Raw genomic sequence first — 24,372 nt, 5'->3', positions numbered from 1 at the left:
GTACATGTATGTGTCTGTCCATCTCCTGTTTTCTTTAATCATTCATTTGTTGGTGAAAATGTAGGTGATTTTGTATCTTGATTTTAGAACTAACAGTGCAGTGCACATGGCAGTGCATCCCTCAGTGTGCTCATCTCAGGGCCTTTGAACTCTAGATCAAAAAGTAGGAGTTCTAAATCATATGGTGGTTATACATTAGGTTTGAATAGAACATCTTGATATTGCTTTCCATATGGCTAGACAAGTAACATTACCACCACCAACATTACCATAACCAGGATTTATCATGCATCTTTGTGATGACATAAAGTCTAACGGCTGTGTGATGTGATTTATAATATTGGATGTTCTTCAGATTCCAGTTGCTCACTTTTCTGTTCTTGTTAAGAAATGTCCCTTCTGTTCCTTTGCTAGCACCGTGCACCCCGCACCCCATAAGCTGTTTATTTACTATTGAGTTGTTCTTAGGTTCCCTTAACATGAGCATTTTGCTATGTGTTGCAGGCATTTTTTATGGAATTCATTGATTATCTCATAATTCAGTTTATAGTCAGTACTTTTAAGGTCTTTACCAAAAGAGATCATTGCCTATTTCAATATTCTATAATTTTTTCCATTGTGAATTTTTTTTTCATTTTTTTAGTCTCGGTCTAAAATCTCATCTCACAAGTATCATTCTTCTTCATATGAATGTCTCATTTTGCCAGCACTGTTTATTGGCAAGTCTTTATTCCAAAGAGAAATTCTTAGAGATTTTTAAGGAAATATTGCCCATTAATGAGATAGTAAAGGCGAGAAGTTGCTGGAATTAGATGAACATAGATGAAAAACAAAAATCTTCAGTAAATTACTTCAAAACCAAATACAGGCATATGCAAAAGATTATCCACCATGATCAAGTAGCTTGGAAATTAATGGATGGTTCAACTTACACAAGTTAGTAAATGTAATAAATCATGTAAATGGTCATAAACATACACAAAACATGATATATAAATAGATACATAATAAGCCTTTAACAAAATTAAAAATGCCTTCATGGTAATGTCTAGAGAGGGTAGGACTGGTGAGAGCAAACAATATAATAAAAGTTATGTCTGAGAAACTCACAGCCAACATTACCGTAAATGGAAAAATCTCAAAGTAATTCCTTTAAAATTAAGGAGTGAGAGGGCTGTACACTCTTCCCTCTTTTCAAAAGTGCTTATATTAGTTAATCAAGAGATGAAAATTAAGGGATATAAGTATGAAAAGAAGTCAAATTATCCCTATTTACCAAAAGCCATTCAAAAGTGATATTCCTTGTTTGGCCTGTTGCCTGAGGCCATGTTGATGTTGAGCACTGTGCTGAGCTGACCCACTTTGGCACTTGGGAGAGCTGGCCCTACCCCCTCATTGGCTGCAGCCACTTGGGAGAATCGTCCTGCACCTTACATTGACTGTACAGGAGAGCTGGTAGGCTGACCAACTCAGCTACCACTCAGGCCCAGATTCAGAGCTTTGTTTTGGTCCACCCCAACAGCCACCCCATCTGTGAACTAGTGGAGTGTATGGAGCTGCAGGATCTCCAGGACACAGGGCAACAACAGTATATGTGAGAGGATCCCTGTGACGATCTACTATTGATAGTACAGCAGAAGCCAGAGGCCTTGAACCAGACTAATGACTCAAGTGTGTGTGTGTGTTTTCATGTACTGCTATTTGAGTTTCCTCGAGCTTCAGACTCCTTAACCACATGGCTTGTGTTTTGAGTAAGATCACAGATCCTGGGACTGTGTTTCCCAAGTTCAAATCTCTTGAATTCCCAATTATGTCTCTGTGACCTTGTGGCTAGGACTTACTGTCTCTCTACTGTACTCATCTATAAAGTGCTGGTAATAGTGGCAGCCTGGCACCTTTGAGGGTTGTCAGAATTTTAAAATCAGGAAATGTGCCTGGTGTGTTTGTAAGTGTCGAACACACAGTAAAAGCTGTGTCATTGTTTGGTGTTAAAGTACCCCGAATGTTGTAATTTTTGTTTGCATGTGAGCTTTATCTAAGAGGCAGGCATGTTTTGTACAAAGCATCACATAATTAACAAAGTGAGGCACATTGAGAAGCTGTATAGTGCTGCTATAAACCACTCTGCTTCCATTACTCTGTAAAAGCAGGCCATAGTAAAGCTCCATTGCTTTTTAAATGAAATTATTGACATTATTTGGAAAGCTCTCAAAAATCATTAACAAAACAGTTCCAGTTTTAGACTGTTAATGCATAATTAAGGATGAAAGAACAAAGGCAGAGATTCTGCAAACGTTCCTCAATCTTCATGGGAAATGATATGAACAGTCAAGTTTGGAAACCACTTCATGCTAACACTGAGAAAACACCATGTTACACATACCAAGAGACCTGAAGGATATTCACACACTTGTTGGAAGCATTGTAATTATACATGTCTAAAAACTATTAGAATTTGCTACCCCTTCACTCAGTTTAGAGATAAGCAAAACATATGTCCTTTTTATGTTCAATTAAAAAAAAAAATCCTTGAAATACATTAACTAGGCTCAGTAGCCCACTCAGAGGCTGAGGTAAGAGGATTAAAAGACTTCAAGGTTAGGCTACACAGACCATATCTGTAAATCTGTATATCTTAGCTGTGTGTGTGTGTAGTCACATATGACAGAAGCCTTCCCATGCTTACTGCATGCTGCTTTTCCAAAGTCTTAATGAATACATAGTGGAGGCACTTCTCTTCCCCACTTTCTTTAGCTGTTTCTCTTCATCCTTTTATCTTTCCTTTCTTCTTTCCTCCAGCTGGATGGTTGTAACAATTTAGAAAATTGTGCTGACTGGCAGGAAGAGGGCCAATCTGAATGACTCTTTCTCTGTGTTGAGAGTGAAAGAAAAGAAGATTGTGAGCATGGACCCTGACTTCCCAGGAAGACTGTGGTTTCCAACTCCTCCTAAGTTTCTTCTTCCCTAGTGTCCAGAATCTAGAAAGGCAGGAATGTTAAAAAGAGAAACAGAAAGTTAAGGCAATGAATGTTGTTAGTTTCTCTCAAAGTAAATTGTTTGAGGTATAGATTTTTCCTCAGTTTACTGACCAGTACTTTATAGACCAACTCAGCAAAAGTATTTGTTGCTTTGGATTTTATAGTGAATGTGGTGAGGAAATCAACAAATAAACTTTACGGAGTTTGCTGCTTGACATTTAAAATATTTAATTTTTGGCAGTTTTATGTTTACTGTAATAGAATTTGACATAATAAAATAGTTCATTTTTCTTAAATCCTATTTAAAGTAGTTACTGTTCTATATATTGCCAATTTTAACTAATAAAATAACATGGATTTTAAACTATTTACTTTGTTGCTTTAAATTCTGCCTTTTCTAAGGAAAAAGATTATTTAAGAGGCATTGTGAATAACCTTGACCACATGTGAATTTTTATTCAATAATATTACTTTTATTTTTTGAGAATATCATGGTCATTTAACATTTTGATAACACTCACTCCCCATCTAACCCCCTGATTGCTCCTAGATCCATCTTCCCATCCCATTCTCTCTCAATTTAATATCCTTTTAAAAAAACTGTTCCTCCTCTCTAGTTTGTGTTAGCCTTATGCTCATGAGTAGGGGCAAGCATTTAAAGAAAACTGGCTCTTCCTCCTCCCCAAGCCATGAGCTCCTCAGCTGACAGCCCATCCCACATCACCCCCGTGCTGGATATTGAGTGTCTGGATCTGGAGCAGATCGTGCAGATGATTCACACATTTGCTGCTCCACCATGCTTAAAGGTGTCCAAAACACTCTGAGGTAGAAAGGGATGTGAATTAGATTGTAAATGTTTATCTGTCATATCAAATTTCCTTATTACTAGTGAAAGGAAAGTGAATAATGGATGTCACTTTCTTCTACTTAAAAATTCAAGGAATGCTGCTTACAGATACCAAAATGTACGTAATGGAAAAACACGTACTTTCTACTTGAATAAAAATGCATTTAGTAAATACTTAATGCAGAACTAGCCAACCAAAAAGAAATTTTTAAATGCTTACAATATGGATAACATCTCTAAGAGAAGTATTTTCTTCCTATTTAAACCTATAATCTATTTGGGGAAAATAATAGAATTTTTCCATTTACACTCCTATGTTAACCCCTGACTCATGACACAACTATATCAATGTGATATCATTGTGAAATGCTATGAATACAACTGTTGGGTCAGATATAAACAAATCCTTAGGAAGGCAGCTCCCTCATCCCTTTAGTATTATATTTCTTCTTGGTAACCAGCAATGTTTAAAATAAATGAGATTTTATATTAATATTTGCATTTTAATTATGGAGTGTCCTGTTTTTATGCCTATTAAGTTATATGTTACATATTAGAAGAGTGAAAGAAAGAAAATAGTAACAGCTTCCTTCTCATCCTACTGTATTTTAAAGCAGTGCCTGACCAAGCAGAATTTAGTATTTGGGCATTATGTTATTCCTTATTCCTGCATGATTTTTGCTTTGGAGTGTTAATTTTTCTCCTAGTAATGGAGAACGTTCAGAAAATAAAAAATAAAGGAAAAAATATGTGTAATTCTATCACTTGAACAGAACAGTTACTTTTGGGTGCTTGTCCTTCTAGTCTTCATCTTACATTAAAAGGAAAACATTATTGGGCTATAGGCATTTTCTACCTATCTTTTCACATTTCACCATATTTATATTTTTACTTCATAATATAAATACCAAGCATTTGAATGTGTGATGGTTTTACTTACAATTCTTTTTTTAATTTTTTATTTTTGATTTTTTTTCTTCACAATTTATTCATTATATATCCCAATTGAAGCCCCCTCCTTCAACTTCTCCCAGTCCCATCCTCCTTTTCTCTTCCCCCCTATCCCCTTCCCCTAGTCCACTGAAAGGGAGAGCTCTCCACTATTGCCATCTGCACATAGCTTGTTAAGTCTCATCAGGACTGCCTGGATCCTCTTCCTCCATGGCCTTGCCAGGCCACATCACCAGAGGCAAGTGATCAAAGAGCAGACAACTGAGTTCATACTAGAGGTAGTCTTAGCTCCCCTCACTCAGAGATCCACATGGAGACTGAGCTGCCAATTGGCCACATCTGAGCAGGGTGCTGAAGAGGGGGTCTAGGTCCTCTCCATGCATGGTCCTTTGTTGGTGCATCAGTCTCCGCAAGACCCCATAGGCTCAGGTCTTTTAGTTTTGTTGGTCTCCTTGTGGGGCTCCTGTCCCCTCCATGTCGCTCTGTCCCACCTCTCTCTTCCTCCATAAGACTCCCTGTGCTCTGCCCAAAGTTTGACCATGAGTCTCAGCATCTGCTTCGATCCCCTGTTGGGTGATGATTGAGGACCCTCTCTAGTAGGCTCCCATCCTGTTTCCTCTCTTCCACCACTACTGCTGCTGTCTATCCTGTTTGCCATACTGAATGAATACTTACAGTTCTTTTTAAATTATTTTTATTATAATAATCATTTATTACAATTTATTCAATTAGTATCCCTGCTGTATGCTCCTCCCTCATCTCCTCCTAGTTCCACCCTCCCTCCCTCTTCTTCCCCTATGCCCTTCCCCTAGTCTACTGATAGGTGAGGTCTTCCTCCCCTTCTATTTGACCCTAGCCTACCTATCAGGTCTCATGAGGACTGGCTGCATTGTCTTCCTCTGAAAACCCTGACTCTGATGTAGCCCATAGACTCAGTCTCCAAGTGGGTTCCCTAATAATTCAGAGACAGGCTCTCTGATCACTTCCCCCCTGGGAAGGGGTGGGTACAGCCTTGCCAGGCCACAGAGGAAGACAGTACTTATAATTCTTAAACTGTAGTGTGTTGCAAAAGCTGTATATTAAACTTTTTGGTTACTGTTTATTAACTTTGTAGATTTTTCTCAGTATATTAAAACCTTCAACTGGTCTTAAATTTGACTGGCCTCCTTTCTACTGCTTCCTCCAAATAATTTATTCTTTGAAGCAGTCCTTCACTATAGCATCTTCCTGTATTTTATCCTCTACGCTTGTTATGCCATAGGAGAGAGAAAAAAAGAAGAAGAAGAAGAACATTTGTCAGTGGTATTCTGATTACTCTTTTTAATCTAAGTAAAGTTCTTTGGGTCTAGCTATTGGGGATGTTAATATTACAGAGACAGTCCTGATTTTCCTGACACGGAATATATCAGTCGTCTAAATGTTTTGTTAAAAGTTAATTTATGTGGCAACAAAGCATGAGGAAATGGGGATGTTCCAGTCTCAATCCACCTTACTAAGGATGGTAGCGTTGGGGTATTTATGGTATAAAGAAGCAGGTGATTTGAGGAAAAGGCAATTTGAAGACTGTTGTTAGTTGCTTGGATTTTTTACGTGAAGTAATCCATGATCTATACAATTAAATGGCCTGCCTTTTCATAAGGTACAAACACACACAGGAAATGGCCTTGTTAGCATGATCTGAAAGTAGAGTTTTTGGCCGTCTGGTGTCAAAAGGTCTCCCATTAGACATTTGCCTAGACTCAAGTAAAGGGCTAGTAGTTTTCTCACTTTGTAAGGGACAAAAGTGGCCTCTATGTATACACACACTTACATACATACACACACACACACATACACACACACACACACATATGAGGGCAGGGGAGGGAGGAAGGAAGGAAGGAAAAGATAAAAAGTAAAATTTAGGCAACTATGAAGTATAAGTATCCTGTTTTCAAAGGTGGGCCCTGTAGCAGAGCTACTGAACTCTATCTGAATTCTAAACCTGTGACAGAAGCAGAACTAAACAAGTAAAACAAGATGATTTCATATGCTCAGACCTCAGTTTCCTGAACATCTCAACTGTTAATGTCTTTCTTCCAAATGTAGTGCTGAGCCAAGCTTATGTGGCCATGAAGCCAAAGAAAGTTGCAGTACTCCTGTATCAGAGCCTTCAGACTGCAGTTTTCCACTCTACCAAGTCTTTCTCTACAGAATACTCTTTCTGTTCTGTAGGAGAATTGTGGGAGGGGAGGAATGCCAGATGACATTTTAGCAGTGTTTGCCTTCCCCAAACAGCAGCACTTAAAAAAATTTCTCATGCTTCTTCTCATTGTCCCTATATGTAGGGATCTTAAAAGAAAGCATATGAGAGAATTTAACTCGCACTTTAATGCCTGCATCTCCAGGCTTCACACTCAAGGTAGCCCACATGCTACCATTACTATTTCCTTAAACATTCCAGCATGCTGAGCTGTTTTCATGCTAGTAAGCAAATGCTCAAGATTTATCCTCACAGATGCACAGTTTTACTATGAATTCTGTTCTCTAAAATGCTTACAGAATGTCATGAGGCTGTAGGGTTTTGTTTTGTTTTGTTTTGTTTTGTTTTGTTTTTCTTACAAATTAGGAGCATGCCTTTCTAGCCATCTTGATCTCTTCGCACAGTCTTCTAATTTTAACATTCATTTTCTACAGGTAAACTATAAGAGTTTTAAATCACTTTTAATACTTTTTATGCTAAAGTACATATGAGAAACATTGAAGATGTCCCTTATATGTTTCTGCTCATTTATGTGCTGTTTGGTTATTTCTGTCTTCTGATACTACTTCCTAATGTTGCTACTTGTATGCTATCCCCCATTCCACACGTAATCATTTAATGAAAAAAGTATCATCATTCAGGAAGCATACAGCTTTTTAATTCATGGTAGTAATGAAATCTTCTATTTAATTTCATACGAAATTGGGTTTCTAGGGAAGGTTTCAATACAAGCTAGCCAGAGGCAGGGACTTTTAAAAGTATGGGAAGAATAGTTGGGCAATGCAGAAATTGTTCCATGAAATTTGCACATGGTAAATATTTCTGCAGTATTTTCCCTAACATATAGGAAGAAACATTTAAGCCAATATAACCTTCTATGTATGAAACAGTAAAGTTTCTATAGAAATTCAAAGAATGTGTGTTATTGTAATAGTGTTCTACCACGTTAAAAAACCTAGATTTTTAATTTTGTTAGGCATCATCATATTATTTGATAGTTCATAAACTTAATATAGTTGAAGACAGAGTCAAAACTATTCAAGACTGGAGTCTTGGAGATGTAAAATTTTGGCTTATAGCTAAAATTTTATAGCTACCTAAAGGACCAAACAGTGGCCCTTCAAGGGACATGTAGAGCAAACTATGGTACTTTGTGAAGTAATGTAAACTAAGAAACCATAGTGAGGGTAAACTAAAGTAAAAATGTTTTTATCTAGGTATAGGATTTATTATAAATCAGGCATGCTGGATCTTCTAAACTAAACTGATTTGACAAAAAGAAAACAGGCTTGAGTGTTACAATTTTCTTGACTTTATACTGACACAGATGAACATGTTGTAAATTTTCTGATTGTATTGTATTGTCTAGGACAAGAGGGCAAAACTAATCACTGCTGTCTTGTTAACCTGGCAAAGTGTTGTTAGATTCCAGGAAATTGTTTCATTTAGTCATATCCCGTTCCTGATAAACTGTTCATTTGATACATTGTCAATCAGAATTTTAAAACTTAGAAAAGAGTTTTAGCTCTTTTTTAATAATCTGTGGTTACTTTGAATTTTGTTATCATGTATTTTAGTCATTGCTCTGTCCCTGTATGTACCCTAGTGTCTGAGATAATCAGCTTAAAACAGAAAAGATATATTTGGACTCATTCTTAGAGATTGTAGCCAACTGTTGGTCTAATGGATTATTTGTAATCTGGGCATGCCAGATGGCAGTGCTCTCTTAATGGCTAGGAAGCAAAAACATGCAAAGGAAGGGACCAAAGTCTACCATTCACACTAAGGAAATATCACCAATGACCTAAGGACCCCCCACACTCCACCCCCGCCAGGACTTCCTTTCCATAGATTCTGCTTTCCAGGAATGCCACCAAGAATCCAAACCTTTAACACATGAGCTTTCAGCTGTCACAATACAAATTATAAAATGCCATAGGGATCAGTATTACATATCCTTCTCCTGTATTTGGTTAATAGACATTTATTTAAAATTTAAAATCTAACTTGTTAATTAAAGTTTCAAACAACAAAAATAAGAACCTATCTAAGTAAGTTCATCAGTGTGGAATTTAAATTAGGAAGGATGAACTCTGAGAATATCTTCTATAGAAGACAAGATAGCATTTGCTTATTTCTTTTCACTTTTGATGCACTAACATTCTTGTTTCTTCTGGCTTACATCATGTCATTTAAACCTAAAGCCATAGAATCAGTTTTATTTTATCTTTTCATCTTCTAATTACTTACCAGGTACAATAATGCTTTCTTTGAGATGTCTCATATGTACATCTTTTTAAATTTTTTGGTTTTTTGTTTTTATTTTTCTGTCCTTTTGCTTACCTCATATTACTTACATGCCTGGTCTTCTTGGTTTTGTTTATTGAAATTTTGTCATCCTTGTGCTTCACAAACTCTAATTTTCAGAGTCTCTCTTAGACATTTCATTGGTTCCTCATATTGTACAACTACTGACATGCATTTGCAGAAAACATTTTATTAGCTGCTGTTCAGATATTCTTTCCTGATTATCTCTTATACTTCATTAGTGTTGCCCTGTTTGTTGTTTCACATTGGGAGCAAGGAACACAATGCCAGGAGTTAGCAGTATAAGAACTACTTAGCTACCTAGAAAATTTCCGAGAAACATTAAGATAATATTTAAGTCTTCTTATTGCAGTTTTAATCAATTTCATACGATCATAGCCAGCTTGGTATAGTAAGCTAATACTCATATAATTGTCAGGTGAGTTAAACTTGCTTTAATTGAAAAAGAATGTAGGCTAGTATCTTTATTAAGAATAGCTACAATTTACTCAACTGTTTTCTATAATTTACCACTTAACTGTATAAGAGTTCAAATTTCATATTCACTACCAATTGGCCTAAAACACATATATAATAAAAAGGATTAGGGAGAGAAAAGTTTGCACTTTTATTTAATAGAAGGTTTATGTAATATATGACTTCAGAAGTAATGGCTTAAACAACAACAGTGTATATTTTTATGCTCAGGTTTGAGTAGATGGATAGTCTTGAAGAATAGTTTAAGGACAAAGAGACATTGTGTGGTAGCAAGACTTACTTGCTCAGCTTTTCCTCTCTAGCCCTCTGTATATAGAGTGGTTACCTCTGAACAATGGGTCTTCTGAATTCCTTCTGAAAGAGCAGAAAGTTCTTTTATGATCTGCTTTAGGGGAAAGGGGCAGGGGCTTGCTTATCAGAGACACAATCCTGCTTTTTTTATTACCTCGAATGCCAAGGCATCTGTTAACATTTGGTGTAGTGTCTTGAACCTCATCAGTGTGCTGTTCCCTCTGTGAGGCCTCATAATAAAGAGTATCAGGACTTGAGAACATTTTATGGTTGAAACTGATGAATCTGAAAGAAGTAAGTTCTGTGGAGAAACAGTGTACAGACCCATATCTCATGTCTTAAAATTATTGTTAGTTTTGGTTAGTTGGTTGCAGGTTTGCGTATATGAGAGATAAGAGATAGAGATTTTTTTTCTTCCATTGTGTTGTAGAGTATCTCTACAACTACTACATAAAACTTAAGAGTTTTATGCTAGCTTTACCAGGATGCTTAGGAAGAAATTTCTAAATAGTAATTTTACATGTGCATGTTTCTGGGACTGGAGAGGTGGCTCAGCAGTTAAAAGTATTTACTCTTCTTGCAGAGGACCAGATTACAACTGCCCGTAAGTCCTATTCCAGGGGAACCAACATGTCCTTCTGGTCTATGCAGGTACACCATGCATATAAACTCATGCAGGCAAAACATACATATATTCATGCATACATACATTCATGCATACATACATACATACCATTTGAGAGGAGAAAAAAATGGAGTTCTTATCTCAAAAGATTTTTTTTAACTTTTTTTATTTTTTATTAATTACACTTTATTCATTTTGTATCCCCCCATAAGCCCCTCCCTCCTCCCCTCCCGTTTCTGCATGCATGCCTCTATCTCAGAAGATTTTAATGTTCATCAGTAGTACAGAATCATTTTTCCTTATCATAAATGTTATTGTGAGTACAGCGTTGTGAAGCTTACTCAAGATACTAATCAAAATTTTTGGCATGTGATACAAAATGAAGGTGTCTGTAGATTTCTTGAGTAGCAGATATAGTTAAGTGATGCGAGCTCCTTGATGAGAGACGAGTGACCGAGGTGTGGTGAGTATGTCTGCGGATCTCAATCAAGCCTTCATGTATACACTCTTAGAGTTCTCCCTGACTAGAAATCACTTTGCCTTTGGTTCTGAAATACACCTTTTAAAGTCCTTTTCTGTTAGCTGGATCCTGATTTTCACCTTATTTTGATGTTTTAAGGTATATCTAAATGAGAATTCTAAGCAGTTGTAAGTTGGAGTGATCTAATAGTACATAAAGAAAATTGGAATATGAAAAGACTGTATAACAAATGTTATATTAATAATGAAATGCACTAAAAATGGAAGCTGCGGAGTCAACCATGTAGACAAATGAGAAACTTTCTTTTGTCTGCAGAAGGCAGCAATCCTACATAAAATGGAGGTCTCTGTCTGACTTAGGCTAGCTGGCTAAGTCTGATCGTTCCCCTCCATACAACTTTTTGAACTTCCACTCTAAATGTTGTTTTTCTTATTTTGTTCAAAATCTTTGCTGATTCAGTATATTAGGTTATGGAAGCAAACAAAGAAAACCAAGAAAGCTAGTTCTTCAACCATTTTAAATTATTTTGTGGATTTGGTTTGTCTGTGCTTCTCACCCCCAGCTCTTTTTTTAATTCTTTGAAATAAGGTCTCATGTCACCTACACTAGCCTTGAACTCCTGCCTATACTATTCAAGTACGGGGATTAGAAGCTGGTTGGTAGTTTTTGAAAGTAGGTATTACTATTGGCTTATTTGTTCGAAAAACTTATAAATACGTTTATAAGTTTTATTCTAATAACTAGCTTATATTAAATTTTAATGAGATATGTTAATCAGCAATTTTTATGAGGATGGTCATAAGGTCCATGGTTTTATTTGTCCTCTTAAACTCAGTGCATGTATTTTTTTTTTCTATTAGTTGTTTGAAAATTGTATACAGTGTGTTTTGATGATACTCACCTCTCTTTAAACTCCTCCCAATTCCACTCACCACCACCACCACCCCAAAATCTCTATCCATCCAACTTTGGTGCCCTCTTTTTAAATTTTTTTTTTTTAACCCATCAAGTCCAGTTTGCACTTCCTATATATTCCTGGGTGTATGTTCTTCCTCTGGAGTGTAGTCTGCTTCCCAGGACTATGCTTTAAACTATTAGCACTTTAAGGTAGTTATTCTTTGCATTCTAAGAATATTTTTCAACTCAAACATTGTATTCTATGGGACATTCTTTATCTTAGAATTTTTGGTTTTTTACACTTACGTGTTTGATCTATTTAAAATTATTTTTAAGATGATAAAATGTAAAGTTGAGTTTTCTTTTCATACGTATTTCAGCAGGCATACAATTGCTGTTCATAAATATGGCTTGTTGGAACACAGTACAAGAATGGAGTTGTGTGAGGCGAATTTTGAGTGCTTGTGAAAAAATTCCAAGAAAACAAGTCTATGACCTGAGTTTCTTCAAAAACAAGGAATTATTCTTGCAATATGCTTTTGTACGCATCCCAGGTGTAGCAAATAGGAGTGAGTTTACATTGCCATTACAGCTAGCTATTGTTATTTGTTTATATGCCTCTGTGCCCTCTTGTGGGACTTATCCTTGTATTTGGATAATTTACTCATATGACTCTTAACTATCAGAGTGTAAATTGTCTGACGCTGAATGAAAGAAACTCTAGTCTGCCTCGTTTTTAGGCTTCACTCTCTTCTTCACACTGCCAACTACAGCAGTAAACAATGGTTGCTTCAGTACTCCTTGTAATACTAACTATTCTTGCCAAGTTTTTTTGAAAATTCATACCATGTAGTGATCTACTTCTGAGCTTTCCATTTTCTTATCTGTTACAGTTCCTTTGCTTTTTGTTGACATCCTGGGTTCAACTTTTAAACTTCTACTTAAGAGTTTGTAGAATTTAAATTGTGATTGCAGAAATAATTAATATTTTAAGTACTATTTGACGTGTACATAAATATGTTGGTTTATTTTTAAGAAACTCACAGAATTGTTTTTTAAGTTTAATGTTAGGTCTTTATCTATAGGTGGATAATTGAATACTCATTTATTTCTACATAAATAGTCACGTGATTTTCATTTTTCCTTCTGATCTCTATGTTGTATTTGGTATGGAGTGTGGGGCTTTCATAATTTATTTACACATTTATATGTAGATAATTTATCACCTTGAATAAAAAATTTTGTTTTAAGTTAGTGATAAATTCAATTGAATTTTGTATTAATGTGATTTTTTTTCTTTCTTCTCAACATAATGAATTGTATTCTTTGATATGTTCATGTCTTTGGTGCTAGGGATTGAGGGAGCCCAGGGCCTTGTATAAACGCTAAGCTTTCCTGTACCAGAGAGCTATTACCCTGACACTTTCGATGATTTGTTAATATTAGAAACCAAGTTAATATCTGGATAAATTCTACCCATATATAATGTGTTCTATACATTTTTATTACATTTTAAATCTTATTGTATGTGGTTGTTTATGTACTGCAGTTTGCATGTGAAATCAGAGAACAACTTGTGGGAGCTGGTTCTTAGTTTCTACCCTATGGGCCCAAGGATCAGCACTCAGGTCCTGTGGTATGAAGCCAAGTGCCATCACCTCATCATGCCCTAATGTGTCCTTTTATACGTAGATCAATTTATGCATCTTTCCTCGTTCCTAACATTAACTTACATCTTATCTTTGTTTTCAGATAATGCAAATTTCTTGTCACATCTTCATATCCTCCCCCTTCTGTACATGGTATTCTAATTACACATTACACAAAGCCACCTGTTGATCACTGAAGTGCTGCTCTCTTGGTTCTCACCAGCTTTCCCCTTGACGTGGTTGTATTTGTTTCTGTCTGGCCATATTTTGTGCTTATTATCCTTTGCCTTACCTTATCTTCACTGCTGTGTTCCTCCAGTAGACTTCCCATTTCCAGTACAGTATGTTGTTGTTTGGTACTCAAGCTTATGTCTTCCGGTGTTTCCCTTTAACTACTTGACTGTAGTTATAATACCCTAACTTTTAATGTTCTCATTTGATATTTTCCTTGTTCTAGTCATTGCTGGGTATGTTGGTTTTTACTGCTTTTCTCTTGTTGTATATAATGGATGTTTTGTTAAATTATTTCAAGTGTTGAAATTTGTTCTGTTAGAAAGTTAATTTTTTTTCAGGTAACCTTGTTTCTGTTGACCTCTTTTTTTTTTTTTTTTTTTTTTTTTTTTTTTTTCCTTTAAGCTTATTAGAGTCAATCTAAAGTGGTAGTTATGAAACCTGCTATAAAGGACCAGAGAGCTGGTCCTTTTAGGCTTTGTCAGCCAAGATTCTGCCGCTACAGTTCAAGGGAAGCCAGAGACAATATATAAACAAATAAGCTTAGCTGTACCCTGTACCTATGAAATTTAAATACAGAAAAGTAGGACTGTTCAGTGAGCTGTCTTTATTCTGCATGCTTTGTACTTTGTGAACTCTGGGATTTCATAATGTGGGTTGGCAGTATTATTGCTTTCTTTTAATTATTGTTATTTTCCTGGCACTGTGTAATTTTACCCTATAGAAGTAAAGTTTATTCATTATTCATTCCTAAAATAATGGGAACCAGACCCCTAGGCAAGTTGCTGAAGCACTGTTTCCTTATAGTTTCCTCCTTTGTGATATTTTACAAATACAAATTCTAGTCCATCAGTGGGTCATCCCTTCAAGTACTCTGAACATCATTCTTTTTCTTCTCAATTCAGTGCTCCCTTTATCTTCTTAGATTCTCTATGCTATATTTGGATTTCTCTTCCCTGCTGTAGGGTCTAGAAATTGCCTCCAAGCAGAAAGCCAGGGTGTTTAGGAGACTCACACCTTTAGTTTTCTTTCTCAGGGATGAGAGTCCTATACTGTAGATAGATAGATAGATAGATAGATAGATAGATAGATAGATAGATAGATAGATAGATAGATAGATAGATAGATATTCACTTTTTTAGTTCCTAGTAGGAGAACAAACCTTACTTATTTACTGAGTCCTGGCCAAAAATAATAAATGTATTTATTTATGTATATTTTATTTGTGTGTGTGTGTGTTAGCATGTGTGCCTATTACATAAAATATGTTCACATTTCAAATACTTATGTCTTTCTAGGAAGAAATTCTCAAACTTAAGCTAAGCAAATACTTACTTTTTGTCAGGTTCCTCAGGATTTTAACATAGTGGTTTTATTAAACATTGTTTTAGAGAAAGTACTTCATTTGTCATTATGATGAATTTGTATGTGATTTCTATTTTTATAAAAATTGCTGCAAAGTTTCTCATTATCTCTCTTAATTTTCAGGTACAGAAAAAAGTAGACATTATGTATTAGCTACCTTTGAGGAGAGTTTTGCAGTTGGCTACTCATTTAAAAAAAACAAAAGAGGAGAACATACTGAGAACTGCTGTGGGTTTTATTTAACAAGTAAAAGGTTCTGTGTAGCAAGACAGTTAGTTTCATCTAGCAAACACCAGCCATCCAGAAATGCAAAGCTTTGGCTCATTCAAAGCCTTTAAGTAACACCCTCTAATAATAGAAGTAACATTTCTGGTTTTATATTTCTGTTTGATTGAAAATCTAGTTCTAAATCACTCCTTTTTATGTTCATTAGAGGAGGGTTGTACTTGTGATGACATTGCTTTTTGTTTGTTTGTTTGTTTGCTACCTTGAATAGTTTTGCTACCTTGAATAGTTTTGAGTGTGTGTAAGAATTCTTAGGACACTATTTTGTGTATGTTAATTCTGAAAAATCATTTGAGCTACTCAGTGTATACATTGACTTTTTAAATAAGCTGTGCATTGATCTGTCTTCTCAGACAGAGGTGTTAGGAGTTACCTCTGGTCACAACAATTACATCATCTATAAATACCAGTACTGAGGTTGGAGAGGAAAGAAAGAAAGAAAAGAAAGAAAGAAAGAAAGAAAGAAAGAAAGAAAGAAAGAAAGAAAGAAAGAAAGAAAGAAAGAAAGAAAGAAAGAAAGAAAGAAAGAAAGAAGAAAGAAAGAAAGAAAGGAGGGAGAGAAAGAAAGAAAGAAAGAAAGAAAGAAAGAAAGAAAGAAAGAAAGAAAGAAAGAAAAAAAAGAGTGCTTGTACATAGCAGGTCGTTATCAGATGTGTTCTTCCTTGATCTAGGACACTGCAGACTTCAAACAACTCTTAAGTGGTCATCTAGATATTTCCCTATTTATATCTTGACTCTTAAACTTCTATATTGTAAGGTAATCTACATTAGAGTTCTAATCTGAACCCGGAAACTTTTGAACACCAACATGGTACCTACCACAAGTGGAAATTTTAATATCTGAACTTATGTAACAGATTGTAGTATAAATGCAGGCACACTAAAAGGCTGTGTGTATAAAGTGTACAAAAATATAAATGAATTTTTTTATATATATCTTTGAAGTCCCATTCCAGACAAGAATACTCAATCTGTATATGTCATGCTTGCCCATGCTTCCTTCCACCAGGCATCAGATGACTGAGTTTCATGATTCATAGTCTCAGTGCATGGCAGAAAAAAATTCCCTGCTACTCACAAGTTAGTTCTCATCTTCACCAGGTTTTCTGCCTTCCCCCTTTACATGAAAAGATAACTAAACAGGGGTCTTCCCAGAGAAGAGGGACTGCCTTTGACATAATCTGGTTGGCCTGCTCTTTGATCACCTTTCCCTGAGGGGGAAGCAGCCTTACCAGGCCACAGAAGATGACAGTGCAGCCACTCCTGATGTGATCTGATAGACTAAGATCAGAAGGAAGGAGAGGAGGACCTCCCTTATCAGTGGACTTGGGGAGGGGCATGCACGAAGAAGGGGGAGGGGAGGGTGGGACCGAGAAGGGAGGAGGGAGGGGCTTATGGGGGGATACAAAGTGAATAAAATGTAAAAAAAAAAACAGATAACTAGAACCAGAATGAAAGAAAAAACTGATGCTAAGGCTAAAAGCTTTTCATTGTCCTCACATCATATGTTTCCACAGTAGTGACTGCTTTTTAAGGGCTCCAGCACCTGTGGTACTGTTTCCTAGCTGTAGCCTTCTTGTAAACTGTGGTGTCCTAACCCTTTTTAAGCATCATCCAATTGACTGGAAATACCTTTTTGCTTTGTTCCTTGTACTTTTTATAAGGTAATCTTTTCTGGGTAATCTACAGGTGGTTTTGGTGTCACACGGCTTTGTTTCAGTGTTTAACTGTCTTCTGAGACATGTATAGAAATTGTACCTACTCTGACCACTTTCAAAATTCAGATCAATGAAGTAGATAAATCCCAAATTTGCTTTCTGATCCATTCACTTCAAATACCCTCTTAATGTGAAAGCATTGATACTGTGTGTTATAGTCCTACTATGTATATAATCACCGAGAGAAAATGTCTCATTGAATTCTGCATTCTCCATCTTACCATTACAAGAAAAAGTCCTAGCTAACAAAAGATTAACAGGGCCCATGCTCAAGTCTCTTTCCTTTTGACTCAAGTTTGACCTTGGATGCTATCTCCACTGACTACAATTGAATGGTATTCTAATCCCTGTGAAAATTCTGTGATAGTAGAACAAATTATTTATTTATTGGCTCATATACCAGTAGAAACAAAATGAGTAGTTTTTAGAAGTAGCTTTACTTAAAAATCAGAGGAAAATTATAAAAAAGAAATACATATTTGTAAAAAACAAATTCCTTATGTCATTTCATGGAAACTAAAGTTTGTAACTCACCCTGACTGATGTGACATTCCCATCATACATATTAAAAGTTTTTTCTTTTTTTCCTACTTAGTACTTTGTTCATGAAGGCTTAAGAAAAGGATATTCAGGCAGATCCCAGTCTTCATTAAAGGATGGCCATTTTATCTTTTTCTCATAGCTGTCATTTAGATTTTATCTTTTTGTTAGCCAGAGTTTGTATAGCAGTCTTAAGTCTGTCTAACACTTAGCTGTCTGTCCTTGTGAACAAGACTTCAGTGCATCTCCAAGTTCCTGAGCTCCATTAGCTCTCTGGAGACATGCCTCACACCTGCGATTATGTCTGATGAACCTACTCTTCCATTGCCTTCTACTATTTCCCACTTTAAAAAGGGGGGTGTGTGTTTCCCCCTTAAGGCTTAAAACACTAAAAGTACTTTGTGACATAAATTCTCATTGAAGTTATTACAAGGCTGTTACTAGCACACATGTTGAATAATGGAATAGCATAGTGAAAAAAAAATGAAGCCAGCTTTTCTTCTGTGAGATGAATATTCTTGTGTCATTGTTTTCCTGTTGTAGATATCTGTCTATGGGTATCTGTACTGAAGATACTGACCACGTGTCAGTTCTTTGTATTTTATGGTAAAAACTCAGTGATAGAGAATGTTTTGGAGAAGTAGGTGCTTTCTTTTTCTTGTTACTGTTACATATGCTAAAGTTGGCCTTCCATTTTAAATTCCCTTGATGTCTTAGGGTAAAGTAAAGGAAGGATAAAGAAAAATTGTTCTCTTCAACTACCCTCCAGGAAATGCTTCTCTGTTCCTAAAGTTCCTGTTCTTTTCTAGGAGTCTAATGTACTGATTGCTGCTAACAGCCAGGGTACAATTAAGGTAAGCCATTTTAAACAGCTTCCATTTTAAACTCAGACCTATTTTTATACTGTAACAGGCTCTTGGAAATATACAGTTGTACTGAGCCTTCACAACCATTTCAAGTTATTGGTTTCTGTCTTCAGAAATAACTTAATTGAAGTTGAAAGAATTTGTAGCTCACAGTTATGGAGATGACCATGCTTTTTGGAGTTGTAGGATGAATGGGTTGTTAGATGATCAGACAGAAACAGAAGGCTATTGAGCACTTACAATACAGTACATCTGGACCAGTACAGCCACAACACAGGGTACACAGTGGGCAGTCAGTCTGTGCCAGGGCATGATGCTCCTGTATTTGCTACCTTCATTTGTATTTTGTGTTTCTCTTTTACATAATAAAGGAGGTTCCTGCTAAGGGGGGAGTCAGGAAAGAGAGGAAATGTTAGTGTTCTGAAAATCCATATACTCCTAGAACATAGTCTGAGTCACAGACTCATAGTTTCCCTCATGCTTTCTTTTTGGTAAATATTTCAAGGAAATAAACATTTACTTGATTATACCATTTAGTATTTAGACCTTGGGCATAATGGATTATTTATATAAATAAATCCTGAGCTAAGCAGTGAAATTTTTCTAAACAAAACCCTGTTTGAATGGAGATTTTTAAGTATACATAAGTTTGGCTAACACATACGCTGAAAGAGAGAATATGATCCTTCGGAAAGTTCGGGAAGCATTTTTTTTTTTTTCATGATTTGTCTCTCACGTGCCAATAGACATTAATTTTGCAACAACTTTCTTTAATTTGTAAGTGCACAGTTGCTTGGAGCACCGAACTATGCACAACCTGTGGAAAGCAAACAAAGCAAAACTGCATCGTTAGCTAGTCAAACTAACTCATTACATCACCTTTTCCAGGCAGATGGTATGTTTAGAAAATATCTTTTCTGGGGCTGGAGAGATGGCTCCTTTATCAGAGGTACTGAGTTCAATTCCCAGCAACCACATGGTGACTCATAACCATCTGTAACATGATCTGAAGCCCTCTTCTGGCATCCAAGCATATATATACAGATAGAGTACCCATAAATGTCAAATAAATAAATAAAACTTAAAAAAAATCTTTTCTAAAGAGGAGCCACAACTTACATAAACTAGGCCTTTTTGTGGATCAACATTAGTTTGTTTTTGTTTTCTGGAGGCCTCAAGTAAGATGTTAGGTCTTGAAATTTGAGTGAAGTAGCTAAATTCTCTGCAATTTCACATTCTTTTAGCAAGGCATAGATTGAAAATGGAACACATAAATCAATAGCTTAGATATGAAGCAACTGGAATTGTTAACTGTAGTTAACTCCAAGGCTATGGTAGAATTCCATAGACTCTCACACCTAAACCTGAGAGTTTTCAGCATTGGCCTGTCATGTCGAGAGCACCCTTATCTAATGTTTATACAAAAAGCTTTGTGAAGCGCAGGCAGGAGGTGAAGGGTTGCACCCTTCAAATCTTTCTGACCTAAAATTAGCGTCTGTGAAACAGTCACAGTCTAATAATCACCGTCATGTTCTCTGACCTTCCTTAGCCAATTCCATTCTTGTTTTCTCACCTAATTTTAACACCATTACAGCTTGTTTTTATGGCATAATGACTTAACACTAAGAATCTAACCAAGTATTTTGACACCAGATGGTTAGCATTAAAGTTGATGGAAACATTTATTGATTACCAGTTGTGACTTAATGTTAATTGACCTAGTGTTTATTAAGAGAGAAAAGAAACATTAAAATCCTTAACTACTTTTTCTTAAGAATGAATCAAGATCCTAACAGATACCCCAGAGATATTGTGTGCATGCTTCACAACTCAGCTTATTTGTATCCATCGGTTTCTCGTAGTTTACCTGAAAGGGTCCCTAATTGATGCAATAACTAATTTGAAATTTTTCATACAGTGCTTGAATTGAAAGAGCATCTGGTTCCTCCAGTTCTTTGGCCTTATACCAGTTAGGAGGTATTTTTATTTGGTTTTTCAGTAGTACATACTGTAAAGCGCCATTAAACTCTCTGTTTTAAAACTACTTTGTAAAATTCTTCCTTTTTGTTTCCCCATTAGGTGCTAGAATTGGTATAATGAGTTTCCTGAAGTCAAATTGTATTTGATTCTCCTGAAAGCCATCTGCAGCTGATGATGAGAAAAGAAAGAAATGGCATGTGATGTCTCTCCCAAAGTCATCCTGGGTTTTGGATTTGTTCTGAGTACCTTTTTCCTTTCTTTTTTTTTTTTTTTTTTTTTTTAATGCCTTTTGGACATTGGGGATACCCAGAGAATTCTCCGCCATCAGTGTAACTATGAACTTTGCTGTTGGCAGTGTGGCTATCTTAATTTTTGTGATAGGGAAACACATTCTTTTAAATAAAAATAAATAACAAAAAATAATAAAAGTTTATTGAGCCACAGCTGAGCTGGGAATGTCTCTTGTCAGGTGTGGAGTACTTCTTTTGAAGAAGTATCATGTGTGGAGTGTTCAGAACATAGTGGCTGAGGTTGGAGAGAGGCTCAATGAATAAGAGCATTGGCTGCTCCTACAGCGGATCAGGTTCAGCTCCCAGCACCTGTGTAGCGGCTCACTGCCACCAACAACTGCAGTAGGAGATCTCTTCTGGCCTCCTTGAGCACCGGGCCTGCATGTGGTGCACAAACAAACATCCAGACAAAACGCCCACACATAAGAGTGAAAATAAATCTTAATTTTAAAAGAAAGAAAAATGTACTGGTGAGTATTTATAAAGTTGTATTTCCCAACCCCTTTGAAAATACATGTATCAACATGATAAAAGATAAAATGTGTGGATTTCCTCCGGTGAACTTAGGTTTACAATAGAAAAAGATTAAGAATTCCTTTTTATGCCCTTTGGTGAGATTGTTGGGGTCCCTCCAAATTTGGATCTAAGAGTTTGACCTAATGTGATCAAGTAAAAAGGGAAAGGTGGTCCGTATAACTGCTAATTCTTTCTTGCACCACTAAGTCCTAAACTAAGCCATGTCAGCTTTTTAACCAGAACTATGCTAGCCAAAATTGATCCCTGACTTGGAGCAAGATCAGCTGACCTTTTTCTTAAAGGAACAGATAGGAAATATTTCAGGGTTTGCTGGCCATATAGTCTCTGTTATAACTGCTTAGCTCTGCCAGTACATTAGGGAAGTAGCTACAGATAGCTTGTGGACAAATGGGCAAGGCTAGAAAATAGGTGGAATTTCAAACTCTGCCTGCAGCTCATTATATTCAAGCACCTGACTCAGAATTAAACTTTGTATGCTCTGGTACACCCAGTTTCCAAGCCATGTGACCTCCTGGTTAGTTTGTAAATCATTTTCACATCACAGAGCTCTGGGTCAAGCAGAAGTAACATGAAGAACTACTTAAAACCTGCATACTTTTCAGCAAATGGTTCAAGCAAAATTCTCCACACATTCCATAAAACACTTGCAGAAAGGTTTGTTGGATACAGATATGCATGATCCACTATCTCAGTGGATCCCTTTGCTAAAGGTTACTGAAACTTTAAACTTAGACTTTTGGTCTTTTATTGAAGCCAAGTGTCTCTTGGAATTTAGAATCTTTAGAATATCAGAACACATCCAACTCTATTAAATAGCAATCCCCAACAGAAAGCAATATTACATGTCCAACACACAGGTCTACAGCAAAGCATGCATGGTCCTATTACAGGAGATTGGTTAGGAAACAGGAAAAATAATCTTATAGTAGTTTGGGTAAAGTTTTACCATCAAATGAGTTTTTCCTCACGCTTGAGTGAAATTTATGTTTTTTAAAGCTTCAGAAGAATTGTGTCTTACATAATTTCTAAAATTTAAAACCTGCTAAACTTAGAGCCTCAGATCTGAGAAAAAGGACTAGGTAGATGGCTCATCAGTGAATAGTAGTGTTGCTCTTGTAGAGGACCAGAATTTGATTCTCAGAACCCACATGCCAGTTCACAACAATTCCAGGGAATCTGACAACTTCTGACATCCATGGGCACAGAGCTTGGGTGTGGTTACACAGACATACATACAGGAGAAATACCCATACACATAAATTCTTAAAATTTCAAGTTTCTATCTTTCACAAATGGATGTTAAGATTAGTAAATTACTATTTGTGAAAATGTAGGATGTATATTCTAACAGAGATCCTGCTATTAGTGATAAATGTCCTGAAAATCTTCAAAATAGGAAGCAGTTAATGCCACCTTGAATCCCTTTAAATGGAAGTGATGTTTTTGTTGTTTATTTCTATTGTTTTGACATGCCAACACGATTAATAGTTAATCTCAAGCTCTATATAAAAGTTGGTCATGTTATTTCCATGTTTAGACTGTATAGTATAGAACTTGATTTTTTTAAATTATTTTAAGGTAGTGCTTTCCTTCCTTCCTTCCTTCCTTCCTTCCTTCCTTCCTTCCTTCCTTCCTTCCTTCCTTCCTTCCTTCCCCCCCTCTTTTTTCTTTTTTTATTTATTTTTTATTATTTATTATTTATTCACTTTGTATCCCCCCATAAGCCCCTCCCTCCTCCCCTCCCGATCCCACCCTTCCTCCCCCTTCTTCACACATGCCCTTCCCCAAGTCTCCTGATAGGGGAGGTCCTCCTCTCCTTCCCTCTGATCTTAGTCTATCAGAGTTCATTAGGAGTGGCTGCATTGTCATCTTCTGTGGCCTGGTAAGGCTGCTCCCCCCCTCAGGGAGAGGTGATCAAAGAGCAGGCCAATCAGATTATGTCAGAGGCAGTTCCTCTTCCCATTACTATGTAACCCACTTGACACTGAACTGCCATGGGCTACATCTGTGCAGGGCTTCTAGGTTATCTCCATGCATGGTAGTTGGTTGGAGTACAAGTCTCTGGGAAGACCCCTGTGTTCAAATTTTCTGGTTCTGTTGCTCTCCTTATGGAGTTCCTATCCTCTCCAGATCTTAACTGAAAAGCTTCTGTAAAGCAAAGGACATAGTCATCAAAACAAAACAACTGCCTACAGATTGGGAAAGAATCTTCACCAACCCTTTATCTGACAGAGGGCTAATATCCAGTATAGATAAAGAACTAAAGAAGCTGAAAAGCAGCAAACCAAGTAATCCAGTTAAAAAATGGGGAACAGAGCTAAACAGAATTATCTGTAGAGGAATATCGAATGGCAGAGAAACACTTAAAGAAATGCTCGGCGTCATTAGCCATTAAGGAAATGCAAATCAAAACGACCCTGAGATTTCTTTTACCTTACACCCATCAGAATGGCCAAGATCAAAAACTCAAGTGACAACACATGCTGGAGAGGCTGTGGAGTAAGGGGAATCCTCCTCCACTGTTGGTGGGAATGTAAACTTGTACAACCACTCTGGAAATCAATCTGGCGCTTTCTCAGACAACTAGGAATAGCGCTTCCTCAAGATCCAGCTATACCACTTCTAGACATATATCCAAAAGAGGCTCAAGTACACAATAAGGACATTTGCTCAACCATGTTTGTAGCAGCTTTATTTGTAATAGCCAGAAGCTGGAAACAGCCCAGATGCCCCTCAACTGAAGCATGGATGCAAAAATTGTGGTACATCTACACAATGGAATATTACTCTTTTT

At 36.5% G+C, this 24,372-nt stretch overlaps 1 protein-coding gene and 1 non-coding gene across 3 annotated transcripts in view; both read left to right on the top strand.

The window, feature by feature from the left end:
* The window catches only part of Cop1 (COP1 E3 ubiquitin ligase), a 123,345-nt gene extending 102,151 nt beyond the window's left edge, over nt 1–21,194 (top strand). For both annotated transcript variants that reach the window (XM_055624553.1, XM_055624552.1), the window contains exons 19-20: nt 18,715–18,759; nt 20,851–21,194. In XM_055624553.1, the coding sequence (XP_055480528.1) occupies nt 18,715–18,759; nt 20,851–20,868 (63 nt within the window). In that variant the 3' untranslated portion in view covers nt 20,869–21,194. The remainder of the gene's footprint in view (nt 1–18,714; nt 18,760–20,850) is intronic.
* On the top strand, nt 11,479–11,617 carry LOC129689532 (small Cajal body-specific RNA 3). The gene has a single exon (XR_008722133.1). It is a non-coding gene; the product is annotated as a small Cajal body-specific RNA 3 (non-coding RNA).
* Nucleotides 21,195–24,372: the final 3,178 nt, after the last annotated feature.

Source organism: Psammomys obesus, unplaced genomic scaffold (genome assembly GCF_907164565.1).
Source record: "Psammomys obesus unplaced genomic scaffold, mPsaObe1.curated_primary_1811, whole genome shotgun sequence".
NCBI classification, from domain to species: Eukaryota; Metazoa; Chordata; class Mammalia; order Rodentia; family Muridae; genus Psammomys; species Psammomys obesus.
This window is presented reverse-complemented; position numbering and strand designations above follow the sequence as displayed.